This window comes from Simochromis diagramma, unplaced genomic scaffold, assembly GCF_900408965.1.
Source record: "Simochromis diagramma unplaced genomic scaffold, fSimDia1.1 OVJJ01000293.1, whole genome shotgun sequence".
In the NCBI taxonomy this organism is placed as follows: Eukaryota; Metazoa; Chordata; class Actinopteri; order Cichliformes; family Cichlidae; genus Simochromis; species Simochromis diagramma.
The window spans coordinates 25,713,601-25,738,367 of record NW_024386801.1 but is presented as its reverse complement, the minus strand read 5'-3'; the positions used below and the strand labels follow the sequence as shown (position 1 = coordinate 25,738,367).

The 24,767-nt window shown below is 47.3% G+C and overlaps 2 protein-coding genes and 1 pseudogene across 2 annotated transcripts in view; 2 read left to right on the top strand and 1 right to left on the bottom strand.

The window, feature by feature from the left end:
* Positions 1–1,067: 1,067 nt before the first annotated feature.
* LOC120730417 lies at positions 1,068–22,618 on the bottom strand (annotated as a pseudogene).
* Positions 7,334–9,820, top strand: LOC120730416. The gene is made up of 2 exons (XM_040026811.1): positions 7,334–8,486; positions 8,668–9,820. The coding sequence occupies exons 1-2, from the start codon at positions 7,731–7,733 to the stop codon at positions 9,310–9,312; spliced, it is 1,401 nt and encodes a 466-aa protein (XP_039882745.1). The 5' UTR covers positions 7,334–7,730; the 3' UTR covers positions 9,313–9,820.
* Positions 10,084–24,767, top strand: part of gfra2b (GDNF family receptor alpha 2b) — a 140,555-nt gene continuing 125,871 nt past the window's right edge. The window contains exons 1-2 of the mRNA XM_040026810.1: positions 10,084–10,845; positions 14,040–14,339. Coding sequence (XP_039882744.1) covers positions 10,773–10,845; positions 14,040–14,339 — 373 coding nt within the window. The 5' untranslated portion in view covers positions 10,084–10,772. The remainder of the gene's footprint in view (positions 10,846–14,039; positions 14,340–24,767) is intronic.

Below are 24,767 nucleotides of genomic sequence, written 5' to 3'. Positions count from 1 at the left end.
AAGGAGGGAAGTGTTGGTGAAACACCTCACTCTATTATCAAAGAACCAGGGATTACGTTAAGTAACCCAACGTTCTTTTTCTAACTTCGCTCGGTGTTTCACTATGGGAGATATGGCCCACTCCCGGATTGCGCCAGCTCCCGAAGCTACTCTCCAGTGCTACTCCAGGATCTCAGGTCGAACCTGAGGCACCAGAATCCAGCACCGTCTGAGCCAGGGATGACTGTGCAACATCCAGCTGATAAAACCGGACAAACGTGTGCGGCGTAGCCCAGCTTGCTGCTGCATAAATATCCTGGACTGATACACCTCTGAACAACGCCCAGGATGTGGCCACACCCCTAGTTGAGTGTGCTCGGAGTCCCAGGGGGGCCTGCAAGCCCTTACAGCTATAAGCCAGAGCTAAGGCCTCTACAATCCAATGAGCTAGCCTCTGGCGTGATACGGGCCTGCCCTTGTGAGGGGAGGCCCAGGAAACAAACAGCTGATTCGACTTCCTGAATCCAGCTGTTCTGTCAACATAAGTCCCCAAGGCCCGGACAGGGCACAAAGTGTTCAGCCTCTGCTCCCTCTCTGAAGAGAATGGAGGGGGGTGAAAAGCTAGGAGCTCTACTGTAGAGCACCTGTATGATGTTTCCAACACTTTAGGGACAAAGGCTGGGTTAGGCCTCAGGAGTGCTTTAGTGAGTCCCGGGGCCAGCTGTAGACAAGAGGGGTGAATAGACAGAGCCTGTAATTCACTAACTCGCTTGGCTGTGGTTAGAGCCAACAGCAGAGTGGTTTTAAGAGAGAGAAACTTCAACCCCACTGCCCCAATAGGCTCAAAGGGGTGGTGGGAGAGGGCGTCTAAAACGACTGACAGATTCCATAAAGGGACCAGTGGTCTAGAAACTGGGAGCGTTCGACGCGCCCCTCTCATGAAGCGACATACAAGGGGTGCTGCCCAGCAGGTTTATCACCAAACCCCACGTGGCAGGCTGAAATAGCTGCTAAATAGACCTTTATAGTGGAAAAAGCTTTCCTTTTGTCCAGCAAGTCTTGAAGAAAGCACAACAGCTCCACCACTGAACACTGAAAAGGGATAATCTGCTTTTCATGGCACCACTCTTCAAAAACACGCCATTTGCTGCTGTAAATGGAACGAGTGGAGGAGGCTCTGGCATTCTGAATGGTTTCAATAACCTTCGGAGGCATGCCTGCTGCCTTCAAATTCTACCTTTCACGGGCCAGGCCCAGAGAGCAACCTGGTCTGGATGGGGATGGTATATCTCCCCCCGCGCCTGAGACAGAAGGTCCCTGCGGATGGGGAGTGGCCATGGCTCGTCCACCAGAAGCTGGATGATTTCTGCTATCCAGTGTTTGGATGGCCACCGTGGAGCTATTAAAATCAGAGACAGCCCCCGATCCCTCACTCTGATCAGTGTTGGGGAGATCAGGCTGAGGGGAGGGAAAGCATACAGCAGAGTTTTTGGCCATGGATGGGCCAGTGCATCCACGCCCAGTGGCGCGTGTGCGTCTGACAGGGAGAAAAACAGAGGGCACTGTGTGTTTTCTCGCGAGGCGAAGAGATCTACGGCAGCCCGGCCGTATCTCTGCCAAATCTGCTCCACCACCTGTGGGTGAAGCCTCCATTCTCCGAACAGTGGATTTCCTCTGGACAGGAGGTCCGCCCCCCTGTTCAGAATTCCTGGCACGTGAGTTGCCCGAACTGAGAGGAGCCGAGTGCTGCTCCACATAATTATTTCCCTGGCTAACCTGTGTAGCTGCCGGGAACGGGTGCCGCCCTGGCGGTTGATATAAGCAACTACAGTGGAGTTGTCTGTTTTCACTAAAACATGTTGACCCCGGAGATACGGCAGAAAATGCCGTAAGGCTAGGAGCACCGCGCGGAGCTCCAGCACATTTATGTGATTCAGAGCGAGTCTCTGTGACCAAACGCCATTCACTGCTCTGCCCATCATAGTTGCAGGTGATTCACTACCACCTCGGAGTCTTTGATCGCCTGCTCGCGCGATCGTGAGCATATTAGATAATCGTCTATGTAAGAGAATATTCTGATGCCGCTGTTCCTTAACGGAGACAGCGCTGCCTCCACACATTTGCTGAACACCCTTGGAGCTAAGGATAGCCCGAATGGGATAGTTTGAAACTCGTACGCTACGCTCTGATAAGCGAACCTGAGATATTTCCTGTGTGGAGGATAAATGGCGATGTGAAAATATGCGTCTGATAGGTCGATTGTAACAAACCAATCGCCTGTGTGAATTGAGCGACAAAGCGTCTTGTGTGTGAGCATTCTGAACGTGTACTTTCTCAAATGCTTGTTTAACACACGCAGATCCAGAATGGGACGGAGCGACGTTCCATCCTTTTTCGGGATGAGGAAATAGCGGGAGTAAAAGCCCCGCTGAGCTTCTTCGCTCGGAACCGCTCCGATCGCCTGTTTGTGTAACAGGGAGGATATTTCCTCCTCCAGCACATTCGCTGAATCGCGACTGGCCACTGAAGCTAACACTCCGCCGAATCTTGGTGGTTTTGCCGCAAACTGTAGTCTGTAACCATGGGAAATGATTGACAAGACCCAGGGATGAACTGCGCATGTGCGCCACTGCTCCAGCCGCGCTGCGAGCGGGCCTCTGAAGAAGCGGTAGCGTGACGTCACCCCTGTCTCCCGGAAGGAGTTGGGGCTCTCCCCCTCGGGAAGAGCGTGAGCTCCCCCCGCTGGGAACAACGACAAATTGCAGTGATTTTCTTTTGTTTTTATTTTGAAACTGGGGGGACATTCTGCCCTTGGCAAACTGCCTGGCTGCAGAAATGCACATTTTATTTCTTTTGTTACCCCCAAACCACAGTGAAGTGTCTGATGACTCTGGGCAGTGCTTGGTGACACAGACAGAGTGCTTAGAAGTGTTTGGTGACACTGCGCCATTTGTCCACAAGTCTGTCCTCCCTGAACTGCAGGAGGAGACTGAGAGGGTGCTCCTGGTGAACTGGAAACTTCCGGAGACCCTGAACTTTGGAGTGATTTGGTTACCCCTTCTAACACCTTCCTTCTCTTTGGGGAAGAAAAGCGGGGTGACACAGAATGCTGCAGGTGTGCTAGGCTGACCGCTTCTTTTTCCCCTCTCCGGGGTGTGACGGCTTGTTCTTTGCAGCAACTGCTGCAAAGGAATGCTTGCCCCAAGGTCTTCGGTTCTCTACCTTGGCCTGGTGGGCACCCTGCTGGCCTCCTGCTCCTCTCTGCATTCTGACCCCACTCTGTCTCCCTCTCACAGCTGCTGCTGTTGCTGCAAAGCCAGCTCTTGGCACCTGCTGGGGCTGAGAGTTAGGTTTTCTGGGTAAGCAGAGGTTGAATGCTTCTCCCTCCTGCTTTCTGCGGGTGCTTGTTTCTCTCATTCTCTCCAGGGCTGGGCCAAAGAGACCCTTGGTTGGGTCATAGGCTGCATCCATGACCTCAGCCTTCTGAGCATCACCTAGGCCTGACAGGTTTAGCCACAAGGCTCTCTCACCCGAGACTGCAAGGCCCATAACGCGGCCACACCCTTGGACTGCTCCCCTGGAGGAGCGAAGAATGAGATCATTAACCACGCAGATTTCATCCCAGAGGGCTGGGTTCGGGGAACCCGAGTCAAGCTGACGGCCCATGTCTTCCAGAATTTCTGCCTGATATGCTGATAGCAGTGTGACTGCATTAAGCGAGCATACTGACTGTGCAGCATATTTGTACATCCTTTGATAAATAGATGCCGTGAGGCGATCTATCTTGTTGGGCAAAGAAATGCTAGAAGAAGCTGAGATTGCCCTGCGGTTAGGGTGAAGGTGATACGCCACTGAAGGCTCCACTGCTGGGGGTTCGGTCAGCCCCAGTTCACCCATCCCCTGGATCTCAAGCTTAGAGCAGCCCTTGATCGGAAGCTTGCTTTTAAAAGGGCTTGACCAATAGCGACTCATTTCTTTCATGCAGGCTGGGACTGCTGGCAGAAGCTGCTTCGATGGCGGCAAGGCTGGTGGGAGCCTCTTGCTGTCATACAGGTCGCGTTCTGCCCCTTCGGCATCCTGGGCGGCTGGCCATGGGATGCCTAGCTTGGCAGCAGCCCGTTTGCAGACCTCGTACAAATTGCTGTCCACCAGGGGTGCAACTTCAGCCCCACTCGGTGGCCTGGACTGCTGGGGAGGAAAGGTAGAGTCATCCTCCTGTTCCTCATCCATGTCCTCCAGGTCGAGGAGGTCGGAGTCGGCATCGCCCTCCGCGTCCTCGCCACCCGGCTCGCCCACGTTTTGATCGAGGAGGTCCTCGAACAATGGGGGCATGAGCGGGGACTCTTCTTCCATCATGTCCGCCCAGCTTGTGGAGGCTTGCGGATGACGGATATCGCTCGTAGCAGTAGCAGCCGACAGGCAGGGGTCCTGACTGTTCATTACTGCTACTCTCAGCCTCCTTTCCAGGACTTTCTCTGGCATCAAAGCACAGTGTGGGCATCCCTGAGGGTCCGCCAGTGAAGCCTGAGCATGCTTGGCACCCATACAGACGATGCACATTGGATGAGGGTCCCTGCCCGAGATGGTGGCACCGCATGATGCGGGGCACGGGCGGGATGCAGCCTCTTTAGCCTTCGGCTCCGACCTTTTGGCGGGAGTAGGAGCCGTAGACATGGTTAGCGGAAAGAGGGTGAGACTAGGCTACACCAGGCTCGTCTCGACACGTTAGCCCGTAAGTAGCTAGGACTTGCAGCGGGTGTTAAATCCGATCTAGTCGCGGCGGGAGTCAGCTCGTCGTGACACGTTAGCTGCACTCCGCTAGCCAATATTGTTAGCAACTTAATGCTAACCGAACCCTAGGTCGACCAACAAGCTAATGCTAGTGAGACGCTAATGTGGTTCGTGGCCTGCTAACAAGTTAATGCTAGCCGGACACTGAACGAACAGCTGACCGTAACGCGTTAGCCCGAGTCACACAACGTCGGCTACCTCGCTAACTAAAACCAGGAACCGCTGGGACAGCTCGCCTGACGCGGTTGCTGTTCCACAGTGCAACTCTAAGTACACTTCTTTCGAAGAACTTACTCAGCATGATCCAAACTGGAACCGGAAAAACTGCGTTCGGCGACATACTCCTACACGGGACGCCTGAGAACTGTTAAGCAGCTAATCAAGTTAGCCTGGATGCGCTGAGGGAGCTCAAAGTAGTTTCTCACGGGAAGAAAGCGAGAATGAGTTAGGAGGAACTGGTCGGCCGTGTTAGTATGAGGGGGCGGAGCCCTGAGCACGGCTCGACAGGTCTGTCATAGACAGACGTGGTGTCATTGGAGCTTCCGTAGTTGGTCATGCCGAGGCGATTCCCATAGTGAAATACCGAGCGAAGTTAGAAAAAGAACTCCGTCATGCTAGCTAGTACGCAGTACGAGTTATTCTAACTGACTGTAAAACGTCAGCACAACAAAAATAAACTACCCCTAAACTTGGTTTATATCTGACCCAGATAGACTGCAGGTCATAACTTCTTACCTGAAGTTCAGTTCACCTGACACTCGGACCGGCGGCCGCCTCGGGTCTCTCCTCCTCCTGCCTCCCCTCTCCCTCATCCACCTGCTGGCCTCCACCACTTGTTAATTTTACTGAATCTGTGGAAGCTCCGCCATAGCCACCACCAAACAACTGAGTTATTTTTACACACCGGCCAGGATCTGGCCAATCCACCACCTTTCATTGTTTATACCGTTGCAAAGAAAAAAAAAGTCACTGGGCCACCGAGCAAATGCCCGGTATGCCCGATGGCCAGTCCAGCTATGGTCATGCCATCAATTAACCCTTCGCATGCCATAGTTGGCACGCGTGCCTAGGGTTGCCGACCCCTGGTCTGGTCTAACCAAGTGACCTAAGTGACCCAGCGTTAGGTGATATTTAGCATTTGTCACTTCTGGCTCCAAAAAAAACAAATCAAATGAAAAACAACATGGTGGTTGCCACAAGTCCAGAAGCTTTGTTGTTTATGTCACAGAGACCACATCTGTCTGTGTATAACATCTGGATGCCAGAAGCCTCCAGGCTGTACTCAGGGTTTAGACTGAAAATAGTTTTTTAATTGATTTTGTCTACAGAAAGTAAAATTAAAATGACTTTTTGTAAGAATGAACTCTTAAGTTTGCCTGTGTTTTCTTTGTTACACTTCCTCATCTCTGGAAGCACAAAAACACATTTTATCATTTGTTGTTTGTTAAAGTCATGCTGACCTCACGCTTCTACAGCCAAATAATCTGAGATCAACAATGAGCTGGAGTTAGGAGTGAGCCCTGTGATGCTGCTCATTGGGAGTGTATTTCAGCTCCTGCTGATATGACTGATCACAGTGCACGCTCTGAGAACTCAGTCTGTGTATTCAAAAGTCTTCTTCATGAGCTCTGAGCCTCTCTGTTTTTTTCTTCCTGGGAGACATGAGCACCTACAGGCGGTGAATTTAAATGTGTCGGCCAGGGATGATAAAGGCCGACTGTCCATCCATCTTCACTGCTCAGCAGGATGAGTGCTGCTGGTGGTGGTGGTGGTGCTGTTGCTCGACCACAATCAGAAGCACATCCTGAACCAGTATCAGAGCGACGTCTGTGAGCTGAGACACAGAGTCCACAATCTGCAACTATCAGTCAACCACACACACACACCTCTCTCTCACACACACACACACGCACACACCTCTCACACACACACACACACACACACCTCACACACACCCACACACCTAACACACACACGCACACCCACACACCTCACACACACGCACACCTCACACACACACACACACACACACACACACACACACACACACACACACACACGCACACCCACACACACCTCACACACAAACACCCACACACCTCTCTCACACACACCTCACACACCTCTCTCTCTCTCACACACACACACACACCTCACACACACACACACACACACACACACGATTATTTAAAAAATTAAGGCAAATGGATTGTTGGGATAAAAACTATAATTAAAATAAAAATAATATGTAAAACATTTTACTAAATGCTTCAAGACCACATAAAAATAACTCTCTAAATCAAAAGTTCAGAAAATAATAAATGTATATATATAAATAAATTATATCTGATTACTCCCCCTAAAAAACCCAAATATTAAAACAATATTAAATAATTACATACACAGATTAAAAAGATTTTTTTTAAAAAGCAATAATTAGAACAAGAATCCTGAAAAAGAAATAAAATTACAACAGCATTATGGAGTTGGAGAGGAATTAGAAATAAAAGACATAATAAATATATGTGATATATTCTAAAATAATAAAGGTAGATAAAAAAAAATGTTACAGTTTTTGCCCGTTGCTTGAACACCATGAACCCATGCCTAGACTAAAGTAACACAAGTTGAAGCTTTTGTTACCATACCTCAAACACATGTACCCCTACCTTAAACAAAAGTGCTGCTTTGCACCCCAGGTCCAATTATGCAACACACCTACTCCTTTATGCAACACACATGGTCCTGCATGCTACACTCCATTTCATACATAAGACACTTCGCTCACAAAATGAAATTTCAGGGTGCCATTCGGAAAACACATGTATCCAAAATACAAAACACATCGGGTAATTGCAACCACTCAAATACACACCTGAAGGAACTTACTTGCAAAACCGAACACCAATTAGCCAACTACAAAAAGCCCTCAGCGTAGCCATTTCAAGAACTTTGCAAGCATGGATGGAGGGAGAGCAAGAGGAAGAGGAAGAGGAAGAGGTAGAGGAGGAGGAAGAAGAGGAGGAGGAGGCCGAAGAGGCCATGCACGGACCCATATTTCTGATGAAATAAGAGCAACTTTGGTGGACCATGTCATCAACCATGGCCTGACTATGAGGGAAGCTGGGCAGAGAGTCCACCCACATCTAAGCCGCTTCACAGTGGCATCTGTAATACGAACATTCCGACTAGAAAACAGGTATGTCTTCACCTCCATACCTTCTGCTCTACTCAGATGGTTTTATAGCACTGTTCTACAGTATATCACATTACCATATCAAGTGTACGGGGTGCTAATGCTCCTTTTGCAGCCAAAGTGGCTGATTCCTTATATTGAAGTACAGTGTTGTACAGTGGATGACACAGTACATACAGTAAAGTACTGTAAGAAAAATAAGCAAACCGATGACAATATGTGGTTGTATTTCTCCAGAATGACTCGAAGACCTTCTGGGGGAGGACGGCAACGCCTGTTCACACAACAGCAGGAACTTGCCGTTGTGGACCTAGTGAGGGCAGACAATGCTATCCGTCTCCACCAGCTACGACGGAAAATACTTGCAGACAGGCGAGTGTTCAGCAACATAGACCATGTGAGCATCACCACCATCAGACGCATCTTGGGTAAACACAGCATCACCATGAAGCAGCTCTACAGAGTCCCATTCGAGAGGAACAGTGACAGGGTCAAAGGACTTCGAGCTGAATATGTACGGGTACGTGTAACTGTCCCTTACATTTACAATAGAGTATTGGTGAAGTCCAGTAGCAGCTGAATATGTACCATATCAGTACCACATGGATCTATTCTGAGAGCTACACAGGTACCTGTGTGATGGGGTGAGGGTGCTGTATGTGTAGCACTGTAGTACAGTGATATGTTCCCCTTTTTTTCAGAGAATCTTGGCCATGGATGGAGCTGCACAGCCTCATGAATACATTTTCATTGATGAAGCTGGATTCGACCTGAGCAAAACAAGACGACGGGGTCGTAATGTAATTGGCCAAAGGGCAATTGTGCACGTCCCAGGGCAGCGCGGGGGAAACATCACATTATGTGCCGCCATATGCCTTCGAGGGCTTCTGCACCATCATGCAATACTAGGTCCATACAATAGCCAACACATACTCACATTTCTAAATGCTCTCCATGATATAGTTGTACAGAACAGACCAGATCAGCCCAGGTTTGTGGTGATATGGGATAATGTCAGTTTCCATCGGGCTGCTCTGGTCCAGGCCTGGTTCTCCAACCACAATCAATTTGAAGTGGTATACTTGCCCCCTTACTCACCATTTTTGAACCCTATAGAGGAATTTTTTTCGGCTTGGAGATGGCGAGTATATGACCGCCAACTACATGCCCGCATGCCTCTTCTGCAGGCAATGGAACAGGCCTGCGGCGACATTCAGGTGACAGCAATCCATGGATGGTTTCGACATGCAAGAGGATATTTTCCCCGGTGCCTAGCGGGAGAGGACATTGCTTGCGATGTTGATGAGGTCCTGTGGCCAGACCCCAACAGACGGCGGGATCCATGAGCCCACTTATGCACAATTGTCATGGTTTTTTGTGTTTACAGTATAGTGTTTTTTCTATTGCAGTATTATTGTGTTGTTGTTGTTTTTTTTTGCTTTATCTGAATTCATGGTACTGCAATGTACAATATTGGGTAGGTCTATTTGCGTTTTTGGTTGTTTGGAAATGTGTCTCCTGTAAATGTGCCTTCTGAATAAACAATGGAAATCAAGGACTGCAGTGTTTTATATGAAGAAGACTAGTGTGTTCCCCCTGATCTGTCAGTGTTTGCATATGATGCAAGTATGTGTCATTTTGTCAACAGAGTTACATTTTGACAAAGGAATGTCAGGTTTTGACAGCAGAGTTTAGGTTTTGGGAGTAGAGTTTCAATTTGGCACAGATGTGAATGGTATATTTCCCAGTGTTGTGTCATGTGTACTTGTGTGTACAGTTTTGGCACAGAGAGCGGAGTTTTGCAAAATGTGTTCAAGCAGTGGGCAAAAACTGTAAGATGAAAATTATAATAAAAAATTAATTATAGTTATGTGATTCTAAGTTTAATTTAATTTAATATAAGTTTAAAAAAGGGAAATAAGGAAAAATATAACTACAGCACAAAAAGGTAAATAATAAAACGAAGAATAAAAATAAATTAATAATTAATAATGACAATAATTAAAATGTAAAATAACAAAAATTATTACACTAAAACTATACATTCATATGTAAATAAAAAATGAATATAAATAAAATGTATGATTAAAATATAAAATATCTGGGACATTTTCAATAATAAAAGATAAATAAATAAACAGTCATTACAGTAATAGCAGATCGTGTCTTTCAGTCAGATGACGTTGCTCTGAGGTCACACTCCGGGTCAACGTAAGGAGTAAACGCGCGTGCGTGGCGCTTGTTTGACGCCCGGAGAAAGGGAGAGAGAGAGAGCGAAAGAGAGTCTGAGTTTCGGGTGAGGAGGGGGTGAGGAGGAGGAGAAGGAGGTTTCGAGGTTTTCCTCAGTGCTCGCACGCGCTGGGCTTGCTGAAAGACGCACGAGGCTGCTACTGGAGTAGATTCTAACCGGCGGGAGACGCGCGTGCCGTTACGCACCGGGCAGCTCCGGTGTGTGTCTGTGTGTGTGTGTGTGACAAAGAGGAGGAAGAGTAGCGGACAGAGTCACATTGAGCCCGGAAAGTTGGAGTACAGCTGCGGAGTGATCGGGGGCAGCTGATGTTCTTCACCGAGGACAGAGCTCCATCTCCGGGAGAGCCGCTCCGGAGCATGCGCTCCTGCCCGGACTCCCACTCTTCTTCGTCTTCTTCTGCGTCCCTGCCGGGGCTGCTGTGAGCCCAGGACGGCGGGGTGGGAGGGGGGATCCCACCGTGTCCGGGGTTCGTGCTCGCGCCACTATGTCGGTGGCAGTCCGCGCGATGTGCGGAGAGAGAGAGTGAGAGACCCCGACGCTCAGAGCGAGAGAACCATGACTTCCTGTGGGATTACAGCAGCACGCGACATGATCCTAATCGGCGTCGTCTGCCTGCTGCTCGTGCTCGGTGAGTACACCTCCGCTGCCCGCGTGCACGCGCACAGGTGAGGGCAGAGGCTCGGTTTGCACCTCTGTCAGTCAGCTGTGTCTAAAGATGCTCTCGTGCTCTGAAACACCGAGTAACCGTCAGCAGGAGTACTCGGATACTCACAGAGATACTCCATTACAAGTGAAAATGTTGCAGTGCATGAAGTTAACTTTTAAATCTCCGCAGACAAACAGCGCGCGCCCTTACCCTCAGACCCATGTACCAGCCGTGACGTGTTAGAATAGTACAGAGTACTGTATGTGCAGATTACTGTGTTTACAGAGTACTTGGTGTACAGAGTACTGTGTGTACTCTGCTGTACATTCTGTTTGGATTTCTATTATGTTTCTATTCAGTGTTTATTGTTCATCAGAGCCATAAAGAGCATCTTTGTTACATTCAGTAAATGAAGTATCTTCAGGTGCAGTACTCTCTGAGGTACTGCCATTTTATCCCTGACAGGGTGTAGTTATTTGTACTCCCAGGGGTTTGACTACTTCTACACCTCTGCCTTACTGTGAGCTTCTACTAAAATATGCTGTTACCGTGCTTGATACCAGGACTGAGGACAGCAGGTCTCGGGAACCTTTGTTCTGATCCTGAATATTTTAATCTGAACTTTTTACTGCTGCACAAACATCCACGTACCCCTGAAAGGTCACATCGTTACCCCGAGGTCCAGTAATTAGCTCTTTGTGTGGCCCTCACCTGTGGGAGCTGTTCCTCTGCCCCTGGTTCTGAGCGCTGGTCTGATGTGTTGCAGCTTGTTGAGGTGGAGCTGTGGGGTGGGTGACACAAGCTCGTGGTGCTGGAGCATTTCTGTCTGCAGTGGAACAAACAGAGTGTGGAGCCGTGTTTTTTCGTGCCACCTTTTTTTTTTGTGTCTCTGCAGAGTGTAAATGCACATTTCATGAGAGCAGCACACGATTTTGTCCCACTGTTCCAGCAGGGGGCGCCTGGTGCCCTACTGACCTAGCACTAACCACAGGAAAGTCTGGAGAGTCACCCAGGTTATTTTTTACAGATACAATGTGCAGATGTCCCCTGCAAGCATCGCGTCAGGTGCTGATAAATTGTGAGATGAGGGGAGCCTGCAGAGTGTCCCACAGCTTCCATCAGTTACTCATCATAGGAGACTCAGTGAAGGCCAGCTCAGGTCTCAGACGTCAGTCCCCGTCCAGTCAGCTTAAAGGTGTAGCATTGTCCACCAGCTCCAGCAGCTCCACTAGCTCCGGTTCTGAGGTGGCTATGTTCCACAGTGCTCTCCTTAGACCAGGTGGACAGGAAGAGCCTCCTCGAGTGATTGTGAGGATTAAGGAGGACTTCAGGGACCACAGCCTGTGTGGGACATCAGTATTCACTGCAGACCATAGAAAGCATATAAAGATGTGGATGAACCCACAGTAACAGCCTCGTTCATGAATGTTTTCACACGGATTACAAAGAGTTTAGGTTTATGGTTAGTTGAGAGTAACGGGTTAACGGTCCACCTGGCTGTAACAGACAGCTCACCTGTAAGAAACAGCTGCAGGCAGGTTGAGGTATATCAGTCGTTACCTGCAGAGCTGTGGTTAGGCTCGTATGAACACAGAGAAGATGGAGGATAAGGGTGAAAATCTTCCTAAATGAAAGTTCACTTTGAGGTCCCTCAATGGGCAGAAGGCACAAAGAAGATGCCAAACGAATCAAACTTCAGCCGAGAGAATGGGTGAGATGATCTGTCCACAGCATGAGGTCAACCATTCATAGTCTGGATTACTCGCTGTGAAAGCCATGATCCCCGGCTTCTGGTCCACATGTGAGGTTTCAGGAGCTGTACCAGGGACGAGGAAAATGGAAGGAGGAGCGTGCTGCAGCACTTTCACTTTTACTTTGAAGGAGAACTACAGCTCTTTGCACTTTTATTTTGAAGAACCGCAGCTCTTTGCACTTTTATTTTGAAGGAGAACTACAGCGCTTTACATTTTTAATTTCGAAGAAGGACTATGGTGCTTTGCGTACTGAAGGACAAAGATCTGAATGTGTGTTTGTTCCACATCGTGTTTCCTCTCTATAACACAGCCTTTATATTCATTCACAGAGTTATTATATGATTATGCTTCTGGTTATCATAGGTAATTTTTGGGACTGTGAAATGTCAGCGGCATGTAATGTAATAGTTTACTTTTACCCTCCTGCCTGGTTTTGTGCCGGTTAACCATCAGATCGTGTTGTTTGTTGGCGTTCAGCATGTTATGTCTCTAAAATAATGACTCCAGCAGCTCACACACACACTTCCTGTTTCTGAAAACCCTCGAAATCCCACGAAATGCACACACCTGCTATCTGTGGCTGCCGACAGGTAAACATTCATTTATCTGGTCCCTGTGATGCTCGCTTAATTGGATTCACCCGCATGTTATTGTCTCTGCTGGATGGAAGCTGTTGAACTGCCTGACAAAGGCCACGCTCGACACAGATGGAGCTGAGTCTGTGCGCCCTGGAGGAGATGTCGAGCCGGATTAGTGTGGGATATTTTCTTGAGGACATCCGCGCAATGCCTTCTAATGTTTCCTATTTCAGTTTCATATGTTTCTGTCACAGCTAATGGCCGCTGGAACAACAATAACCTACAACAGGAAGACATATATGATATGATGCTCTATGAACACGTGCTGGCTTTATCCTCAGCTTCTTATCAGGAGATCACCTCATCTCGATCCGAGATCCATCACTGAGCCTTCAATCTGCAATCCTGAGTCACAGCTGAGAAACTGAGGCATAGCATACAGACACACCTCCACCTGCACCAGAGGAAAAGCCTGCCTGAGTCTGCAGAGACGCACATTTATCTGACCAACAGTCCCATTAATATTTTGACATTTAGTTTTAAACGAGCTCTGTTTGAACTGATTAGTTTGCTATGTTAAAGAGGTGGAAAAAGATCACAAAGAAGCAATAAGTGACAGTAAACAGGCGCCAAAAACTACAAAGAGACAAAAATATTGGAAAAATATTTAAAAAGACCATACGCACACACAAAAATTTAACAAAAAGCAGAGCAGAGACACACGGTGACTCTAATGAGACACAAAATGACTGCAAATAGATAAAATGATCACAAAAGTAAACAGGAAGTGAGTGAAGCTAACACCTCTGTGTCTAACTCCCGCCTTCTCCCTGTTTTCCTGCAGATGTGTGCGTTTGTGACTCGGAGCTCAGCACCCCCGGCTGGAGGGAACCTCTAGACTGTGTCCGAGCCTCCGAGCTGTGCAACCAGAACAGCCAGTGCAGCTCGCGTTACCGGATCATGCGCCAGTGCCTGTCGGGCGGGGACAAGGAGCGCAGCGCCATGCTGGCCTCCAAGGAGTGCCAGGGGGCGCTGGAGGTGCTGCAGGACTCGCCGCTCTACGACTGCCGCTGCAAGAGAGGCATGAAGAAGGAGCTGCAGTGCCTGCAGAACTACTGGAGCATCCACATGGGCCTGACTGAGGGTAAGCCTCCCATGCTGGGCCCTGTCCAGAGCTAATAAAGCCTCCTGCTGCCGCCGATGGAGCACAGCAGCTTGCTGGTGTTTTTATGTCAGGTCTTCTCTTCACACGCTGAGGTCGTCTGTTGGCCTGAAACGCAGACAGAAAGTAGAGAAAGTTTTACTCAGTGAGCACTTGCAAACAGCAGGTAAAGACGTGAGAGAGTGCAGGGGAGCAGCCTGAAGTCTGATGTGACAGGAAGTGTGTTTATTCAGGAGACGCTCAGACATCATCACCAGAGTATGAAGAGATTTGACAGGAATGGGGAATGGATGAGTTACACTGTGTCTGCAGTGCGAGCCCTGCTGTTTTTCATCAGTATAATTTGAATTGGCTGGATTCTTCATGCTCCTCTGGATTGTCAGGGAAGCATCACTGATCCCTCAATCTCTGCAGGTTCTGCATCCTGGGCAGAGTTGTTTTTCTGGCTGTTTATGTGTGATGGACAGTAGATGTAGTGAAATTCTCAGCAGCACGAGCCACCCTGAATCTAATGACAATGGGATCGTGTCTGTGCAGTCAGGTTTGAGGGAGTTATTACTGATTGTTTGACAAAATTGCTGCAATCATGTTGATTAGTGGGTGACCTTTAACCTGGGCCAGCTGCTGGTTCAGATCGACTCATGTTTGTGCTATTTTTTTAAGATTACTCTTATTTCACCAAACTATTATTTCATTATTGATGCTGGAGTTTTAGGGCCGATATTGATAACCATCCCACCATCTATCTGTCCGTCCATCCAACCATGTGTTCATCAAACTTTGAAGGCGAGCGCCTGGTTTTGGGTCCATGAGGCTTGGTTGGACACCTACTGAATAACATGGATCTGCTGCTCAGTGAGCCCACTGCCCCAGAGGGCCTGGGGTTGGGTGGAGTGTGAGCTGGGCTGTTGACAAAAGTGGGATTGGTGTTTATGGACCCCCAGACTGGACTCAGTTAATGATTTTTAAAATCCAGATGGTAGTTAGCTGTAAATACATGAAGTCAAAGAGTGTTGATTTTATCAATCGGTAAATCTCGTGTAAAGGCTCAGAGTAAAGATGCTTTACTTCCATTTAGTTCCTATAATAACAGACAGCTAGCTGTAGCATAGCTTCACAGCATGTATTCGACATGTGACTTCATCACATCCAGGTCAGGTGTATATGAAACACAGTTCATACAGCAGAGCACTGTACCCCAGGCTGCCTACAGACCCCCACAGCCATCACACTGATGGCTGTGGGCGTCAGGCGTCCCTTCCTCTGCCATGTTTCACTGAAATCTGCAAAACCCAAAAACTCTCAGTCCAAATAAACCTGCAGCCACACTGAGGTTCACCCGGGGCTGTGTTCCAAACTTTGTCAGCTCTGACTTTGTGATTTTACAAAGGGAGGGCGGCGTGTTTGTTTAGCTGTTTGGTTTTCTGCAGAGGAACCTAAAAATGATTTTAATCCTTTTAAAGTGTCCATCGCGAGCGCTCCAGCGGTGCGCCAACAGACGAGCCTCTGACGGCTTTCCGAGATGCTTCTTTGGGAATTTTAGCACAACAAACGAGCCGCTCACATGAAACGCTCGCTCGCTGCAGAGCTGCTGCGTTCTCAGTCACCTGGATAACGCCCGTGGCTCGTTCACATCCCACTGCCACACACACACGCGTGCACACAGCCCGTTGGCTGGCCTAGTTTAGGTCTCGGCAGTGGCAGAGCTCATTAAGAGCCTTTGTCTTTGTTCTCCTTTCCATTGAGGATGTCTCTGTAGTGCCAGCAAAGCTAGCAAAGCCTCCACATCACACATACACACACAATGCTGTGCGGCCACACACAGGCCGTGTGTTTAAGCCTGACAAAGTTGTAATGTACAGAAACGCAAACATGCTGTCTGACACGCAGCAGAACAAATATCTATACCCACTAACACTGCACGTGCTCACACGGCTTTCCTTCGTGCTGTGTTCGTGTGTCTGAGCTCTGCAGTGTGTTTCAGAGTCTTTTTGCATTAAAGCATCACATCTTAACCTGGGGATCAAACATCTCGGTCGCACACAGCTGAAGGTGGACCAGTGAGAAACGCTTTGAGATCCAGAGACAGAGTCATGTGCAGTTCTTAATGATCTTCCAAACCTTTATTATTTTCTCTGCACTGATTTTGTTCACTAAAATCTCTCTTTTAGTGACTTTTAGCTCAAGCTAAACCAACAGTGAATGACTTTTAGGGAGGGGCAACGGGAGTGTTTGGTTTATTAGACAAAATTAAATGAGCTTGCCTTGTTTCCATCATCTCTAAAAGCCAAATTATAATCTGATCAATCCTCCAGCCCTGCTAGAGGCTGATGACCAGAAACACTGAGTTTATTCAAAGACAGGACCTGAGCGTGAAAATTACAATGCTAGCTGTCACAGAATATGTCCAGTTTGGACCCTGAGAGGAGGTGGAACTGAAAGTCAGTCCTCAACTGGGCCCAACTTGCACAAAAGCAGAGGAAAAAGAAACAGGAGCCATGACTTCACACTTAAAGGTAAAGCTTGCAGAGTTCAGAAACCATCAAGCTTCCAACACGGAGCCTCAGTAGAGGTGACTGTGCATCTGAATGACTTGAAAGTATTTGGCAGAAGTTGCCGTCCTCTTTCAGAAGAGCTGGAAGCCTCTTGGGGAGGTACTGAAGATGGGTGTCCAGGTTTGGTGAGATGTTTGAGGATTACCTGGTTACTTAGCTTGATGATGGACACCTGGATGAATTAGGGTTGGGCGATTGGACGAATATATTGACTATCCTTTTTACAGGGGAGATTTATTTGCCCATCAGTAAGTTTGCTAATAATGATGGAGCTAATAGAAGCAGTCAACAGAAAAAAATAATAATAGCGCTGTTTTAACAGCACCCTCTTTCATCTGTGAGCAAATGCACCCTCCTCAGAGTGCGCCCAAATGCTTGTTGATGGAGCTGCAGAAGCTAGTGATCGCCGCATATCAGCCGGATGGTGGACACGTACATGCTCATGCAAATTAGTCGCGTTTGAGTACTTTGCTCGCACTATACGTCTGCACAAGCGGCACACCGCTTTGGTTACATCCTTAGGTTTACCTCTTTCATCTGGTTTAAAGCCCAAGAAATCCCAAATTGGCGACTTTATATTTCTTTTAGTGCTGTCAGTGCTAACTAACGCGATTAACAATTAACCCATGTGGAGGGTTAATTGTTAATCCGACGCTACTGAGTCAAAATCCCTGAAATGTCTCTGTCAATGCATATCGGGCAGTTTGTGCAAAGTTTGTTCATTCTGCGCTCCAGATGGGTTGAGAGCGTTAAAAATTTTAATCGTGATGACCATGTTAATGCTGCATTAACGCGTTTCTTCCTGTCAAAAGGGAGTTTTTCATTCATGTTGTTGCCAAAGTACTTCCTCACATGGGGTCATGTGATTGTTGGGATTTTTCTGTAATCCTGTAGGGTCTTTACCTAACAGTATTAAAACACCTTGAGGTGACTGTTTTTATTGGTGCTATATATAAAATTGAAAATAAAATTGAATTGAATCAATAGTTATGTTTTTTTAGTGGCTATGAGGGATGATGATCAGTGCTACAAAGCTGTCACATCAGAGACTACAGTCCTCTCCAAACCTTGAACAAGGTGACAACTCAAAGTTAAAAACTCAAACAGTGTTTGTGCACTTTCAGCTAATGAGCAGGATTTCAAGGGTGCAGGTAAATGGCTTGATGTGGCGCGCAGCCTTGAGTCATGAATCTTAAAAATGATTTGAACATGGCAGCAGTCTGTGCAGATTGCTACGAACGTCAGCGTGACTACAAAGAAGCTTTAAAAGGTTTCTCACAGGAAAGTTCATCTGCTGCTCGCTTAATTACATCCTGCTTCTGATGGGTTTATAGAAATTGTGCTCCTGTAGTTCTGGCTTCCAGCTATATTTTTCTTTCATGTGACACTGAACAAAAGATTTTCTCTTGCACTGTTTGTCTCAGTCATGCATGACGGGCAGGAGGGGATGTGTTGGCTTTTCAGCTTAAAACTTATAATAGAAGTCAGGAGGAAGAACAGGTGAGACTGAAAAGACTCCGAAGTTTCTCCCAGTACGAGGTTCAGCCTGTGTTTATGTGCCTGGAAAGCCTGGATTTAGGAGACAGGTTCAAAACTCAGAGCTGTGGTCATCAGAGGAGCCAGTCTTTAACTACATAATGATAATAATAATAATAAGAACAACAACAACAACAACAAAAATATTACTAAGAAATAATGATAATAATGATAGTAATAATAATAATACAAATTTTACAATGACTGTTACAGTGGGGCAAAAAAGTATTTAGTCAGCCACCGATTGTGCAAGTTCCCCCACCTAAAATGATGACAGAGGTCAGTAATTTGCACCAGAGGTACACTTCAACTGTGAGAGACAGAATGTGAAAAAAAAAAAATCCATGAATCCACATGGTAGGATTTGTAAAGAATTTATTCGTAAATCAGGGTGGAAAATAAGTATTTGGTCAATAACAAAAATACAACTTAATACTTTGTAACATAACCTTTGTTGGCAATAACAGAGGTCAAACGTTTACTATAGGTCTTTACCAGGTTTGCACACACAGTAGCTGGTATTTTGGCCCATTCCTCCATGCAGATCTTCTCGAGAGCAGTGATGTTTTGGGGCTGTCGCCGAGCAACACGGACTTTCAACTCCCGCCACAGATTTTCTATGGGGTTGAGGTCTGGAGACTGGCTAGGCCACTCCAGGACTTTCAAATGCTTCTTACGGAGCCACTCCTTTGTTGCCCGGGCGGTGTGTTTTGGATCATTGTCATGTTGGAAGACCCAGCCTCGTTTCATCTCCAAAGTTCTCACTGATGGAAGGAGGTTTTGGCTCAAAATCTCACGATACATGGCCCCATTCATTCTGTCCTTAACACGGATCAGTCGTCCTGTCCCCTTGGCAGAAAAACAGCCCCATAGCATGATGTTTCCACCCCCATGCTTCACAGTAGGTATGGTGTTCTTGGGATGCAACTCAGTATTCTTCTTCCTCCAAACACGACGAGTTGAGTTTATACCAAAAAGTTCTACTTTGGTTTCATCTGACCACATGACATTCTCCCAATCCTCTGCTGTATCATCCATGTGCTCTCTGGCAAACTTCAGACGGGCCTGGACATGCACTGGCTTCAGCAGCGGAACACGTCTGGCACTGCGGGATTTGATTCCCTGCCGTTGTAGTGTGTTACTGATGGTGACCTTTGTTACTTTGGTCCCAGCTCTCTGCAGGTCATTCACCAGGTCCCCCCGTGTGGTTCTGGGATCTTTGCTCACCGTTCTCATGATCATTTTGACCCCACGGGATGAGATCTTGCGTGGAGCCCCAGATCGAGGGAGATTATCAGTGGTCTTGTGTGTCTTCCATTTTCTGATGATTGCTCCCACAGTTGATTTTTTCACACCAAGCTGCTTGCCTATTGTAGATTCACTCTTCCCAGTCTGGTGCAGGTCTACAATACTTTTCCTGGTGTCCTTCGAAAGCTCTTTGGTCTTGGCCATGGCGGAGTTTGGAGTCTGACTGTTTGAGGCTGTGGACAGGTGTCTTTTATACAGATGATGAGTTCAAACAGGTGCCATTCATACAGGTAACGAGTGGGGGACAGAAATGCTTCTTACAGAAGACGTTACAGGTCTGTGAGAGCCAGAGATTTTCCTTGTTTGAGGTGACCAAATACTTATTTTCCACCCTAATTTACGAATAAATTCTTTACAAATCCTACCATGTGGATTCATGGATTTTTTTTTCACATTCTGTCTCTCACAGTTGAAGTGTACCTCTGGTGCAAATTACTGACCTCTGTCATCATTTTAAGTGGGGGAACTTGCACAATCGGTGGCTGACTAAATACTTTTTTGCCCCACTGTACATCACACACAGAGAAAATCTACAAACACAGGAGTGAAACTAAAGTGTGCAGCAGACATCCAGTTTGAGATCTTAATCTACTCTTAGGTTTTTAATCTGATTCATGTTAAAATTAGTTCTCGGTCTCAAACTTGGTCTTTAGTCTGATTTTCATTCTTACATGTTTAATCCAGTCTAAAGATTTTAGCCAAGTCTTTATGTGTTATTCTGGCCTAAATAATCATCAGTAAATTCCAACCTAATCAGGATTAGTCCTGTCAGATTATTGGATTTTTGGCTGCTAATAAAAAATAAACCTTGAAACTAACACACAACGAAATGTCTTTTGTTTTGGAAATGAGAGGTTGGGGTCGCTGAGGGCCTCACATAGATCATCTAGTCCTTAGTGTTACATTTAGACCTGAGTCTTGTCTTTAGGCCTAATTCTGTAAATTTCAGTCTAATCTCTGCTCACTGCTGGGCTCAGCGCTGTGTTCAGGAGACCTTCCAGACATTTCTACATATTTCCGTGAAGGGTTTTCCTCTCGAGACTGCAATGCTTCCACCACGGAGGTTATTTGTGTGTTTTTAGTCAAAGATTTACTTTAATTGTTATTAAAGTTCATGTAGAGGGGCGAAAACTCGGTCACTGTGTGATGCTAACTTTCAGAAATAATGCTGTCACATCCTCTGAAGTGCGTCTTCAGTCCTGAATGTAGTCTTTAATATGTGATGAAATCTTTACTTGTCATTGTGTTTCTGAGGGTTTATGGTTTAGTTTGTTGCCTCACTGTGGTTTTGGTTTCTGTAACGTGCCCACCTGCATTCCAGCAACAGCCAGTAATCGTTTCTTTTCTTGCAAATATTTTGTCGATCCTTTTGTTCAGAGCACAGAAAGAGAAAAGAGTCAGAAGTGAAATGGTCTCTGAAATACCAGCATGCTCTGGAAATGTGTTTAAATTGCTAATTACACGTAGTTCACTCCTGCGTGACGCTGCTTTTATAGTCTGATACAGAGTCTTTCACTTAGTCTTAAATATGGTCTTTGTGAGTCACTTGAGTAAATCAGCAGCCTGTGGCTTAATTAGGAGAGCTGTGATTGACGGCAGCATCCAGGTTTCACTTTGCAGACTCTCCAGTGAGTCTCTCTGCCTGGCAGATCCTCCGAGAGCTGCCGGGAAGGTGTTGAAGGAAAGGGTGGAAATGAGTAATGAGCTGAGGGACAGAAAATTGGTTGTGGGTGGAGAGTGCCGAGTCCAGAGATGGAGGACTGGAGTCTTTCCTGAAAGCTTTTCCTCTGGCATTCTTTTCATTATTCGTTCTTTGAGGGCTGCAGAAGAAACACTCACCCAGGAGGAACAAAGTGGGGTGACAGAGACTCTCAGAGGTTTCCTCCCACCTGTTATTATGTTCACTGTGAATGTGAAGGAGGTGAGTGGAAGCACCTTAATAGGAGAAGGAAACTTACAAATTATCAGAAAGTGAGGCACAGAATAACAACCTGGATATGGTTAGAGATGCTGAATAAATCTATTACCACAGTAGCTATGATGATGACGACTGTGATGTCACCATGACTCACCTGTGGAAAGACCTGCATCATCTGTTGATTTAACATTTTGCCTGTCATTTTGTTAATATATTTCTTTATTTTATTAAGGTGGACTGATGATTGAGGATTTCATCACTTGGCCTGCAACACACATCTGTTCGCAAGACATAGCTATAGTTGCACACATTACAAAACCATGGCAAAGCTAATCCCATTACCAGGAATGGGTTTGGGGGGTGGGGTCACAAATCCATCTGTGAGCTCTTGCTTGTCAGGTGAACGTGTAAAGCACTAGTCTACGGAGGCCTGATGGTATCAGATTTCTGAGTAGGATTATTTCAGGTAAAAGGACAAAGGATGAACTGAAGCTCTGCCATCACGTAATGTCGCATACTGCTGTTTCTGATGTCATTTAAAGAAAAAAAAAAAAAAAAAAAAGGATTATTTCAGGTAGTCAGATATGACTAGAAGGTGAAATGTTATTTAATTCTCTGAGAGCTACAAGAGCATCCTCTTGGTGGGCACCAGTGAGTGGACCCGCAGTTGTTCTATCATAAAGGTAATATAGAATGGTAAACAATCATCACGTCTTTAAACAGAAAACACCATTCAGCTTTTCCATCTGAGATGCAGTGATGATGACTGTAAGCCGGGGCCCGAGGGCAGAAGGATAAACAGCATCGAGGGCCTTAAGAGCAGCTGCAGAGGCATGCCCATAAATCATATCGCCATAATCCAGAACAGAGAGAAAAATGGCCTTAGCTACTTTTTTCTGTAAAACACAGGGAGGTTAGTTCTTTGCAAAACAACACACGTCTGAGCCATCATTTTATTTTGTTTGCTTCCCTCATGGCTCTCATGGCACTTTTGCCTTGGACCAGACGTTCACAGATTTCTTTCCTGCAGACCTTTGCTTGACCCAGAATAATGTCCTGCTCATTGGTAGTAGCTTGAACCGAATTGGCCAAAGCAGAGGTTCCCAAGGTGTGGGGCCCGCCCCCTGAGGAGGCGCAGAGCTATTGCAGGGGGGGGCGCAGTATGAAAAGAGAAAAAAAAAAGAATGCTTGGACACTGCTAGCATAATGAACAGATTTTTGACGAGGCTCCCACACAAACGCAAAGCAGGAGATGAAGCATCGCCAAATATGTTTCCAAACCAACCTCCTTCCAAGCCAAAGACTAGAAAATATGATGAAGCATATCTTCCCTTTGGCTTCACCTGCACAAGTGCCAAGGTAGGTCTCTGCAATAGAATTAGTTTTCCCTGCATTGGAAGCACGCGCTGGGCTCTCCAAATCACAGACAAACAGTATCCCACATTTTTTATTTTTAGTTCACAAACACCATCCATCCATCTTCATCCGCTTTATCCGAGGCCGGGTTGCGGGGGCAGCAGCCTAAGCAGAGAGGCCCAGACCTCCCTCTCCCCAGCCACCTCCTCCAGCTTATCCGGGGGAATACCAAGGCGTCCCCAGGCCAGCCGAGAGATATAATCTCTCCAGCGTGTCCTGGGTCTGCCCCGGGGCCTACTCCCGGTGGGACATGCCTGGAACACCAACCCCAGGAGGCGCCCAGGGGGCATCCTTGCCCGAACCACCTCAGCTGGCTCCTTTCGATGTGGAGGAGCAGCGGCTCTACTCTGAGCCCCTCCCGGATGGCCGAACCTCTCACCCTATCTCTAAGGGAGAGGCCAGCCACCCTTCGGAGGAAGCTCATTTTCGCCGCTTGTATCCACGATCTCGTTCTTTCGGTCACTACCCACAGCTCGTGGCCATAGGTGAGGGTAGGGACGTAGATCGACCGGTAAATTGAGAGCTTCACTTTTACACTCAGCTCCCTCTTCACCATGACGGACTGGTGCAGCGGCCGCATCACTGCAGCCGCCGCACCAATCCGTCTGTCGATCTCCGGCTCCCTTCTCCCATCACTCGCGAACAAGACCCCGAGATACTTGAACTCCTCCACTTGGGGCAGGAACTCATCCCCGATCCGGAGTGGGCACTCCACCCTTTTCCGGCTGAGAACCATGGCCTCAGATTTGGAGGTGCTAATCCTCATTCCCGCTGCTTCACACTCGGCTGCGAACCGTTCCAGTGCAAGCTGGAGGCCATCACCTGATGAAGCCAAAAGAACCACATCATCTGCGAAAAGCAGAGATGAGATTCTGAGGCCACCGAAGTGAAAGCCCTCCGCCACTTGGCTGTGCCTAGAAATCCTGTCCATAAAAATTATGAACAGAATCGGTGACAAAGGGCAGCTCTGGCGGAGCCCATCACCCACCGGGAATGAGTCCGACTTATTGTCGGCAATGCGAACCAAGCTCTTGCAACAGTTGTATAGGGATCGAATGGCCTGTAGCAATGGGCCAGACACCCCATACTCCCGCAGCACCTCCCACAGGACACCCCGAGGGATACGGTCGAATGCCTTCTCCAAGTCCACAAAACACATGTAGACTGGTTGGGCAAACTCCCATGCACCCTCAAGTATCCTTGAGAGGATAAAGAGCTGGTCCAGTGTTCCGCGACCAGAACGAAAACAGCATTGTTCCTCCAGTATCCGAGGTTCGACTAGCGGACGAACTCTCCTTTCGAGCACCCTGGCATAGACTTTCCCAGGGAGGCTGAGGAGTGTGATCCCCCTGTAGTTGGAACACACCCTCCGGTCCCCCTTCTTAAAGATGGGGACCACCACCCCGGTCTGCCAGTCCAGGGGTACTGCCCCTGATCTCCACGCCTCTACAATGTTGCGTGGAGTTCACAAACACTTCTTGTAATAAATAACTACTCCTGACATTTTGGAGATGTTCACTCTTTATACAGTAAAGTTACAGTGGGATACAAATAATATCAGGCTGATCCTGCCACAATTTGTTCTCCCTGTCCAAATCACAGTATCCCACAGTTGTTTATGTTTTTAAACCCATTTTGCACAGAGAGGCATTTTTGAAAAATTTATTGATAGCAATG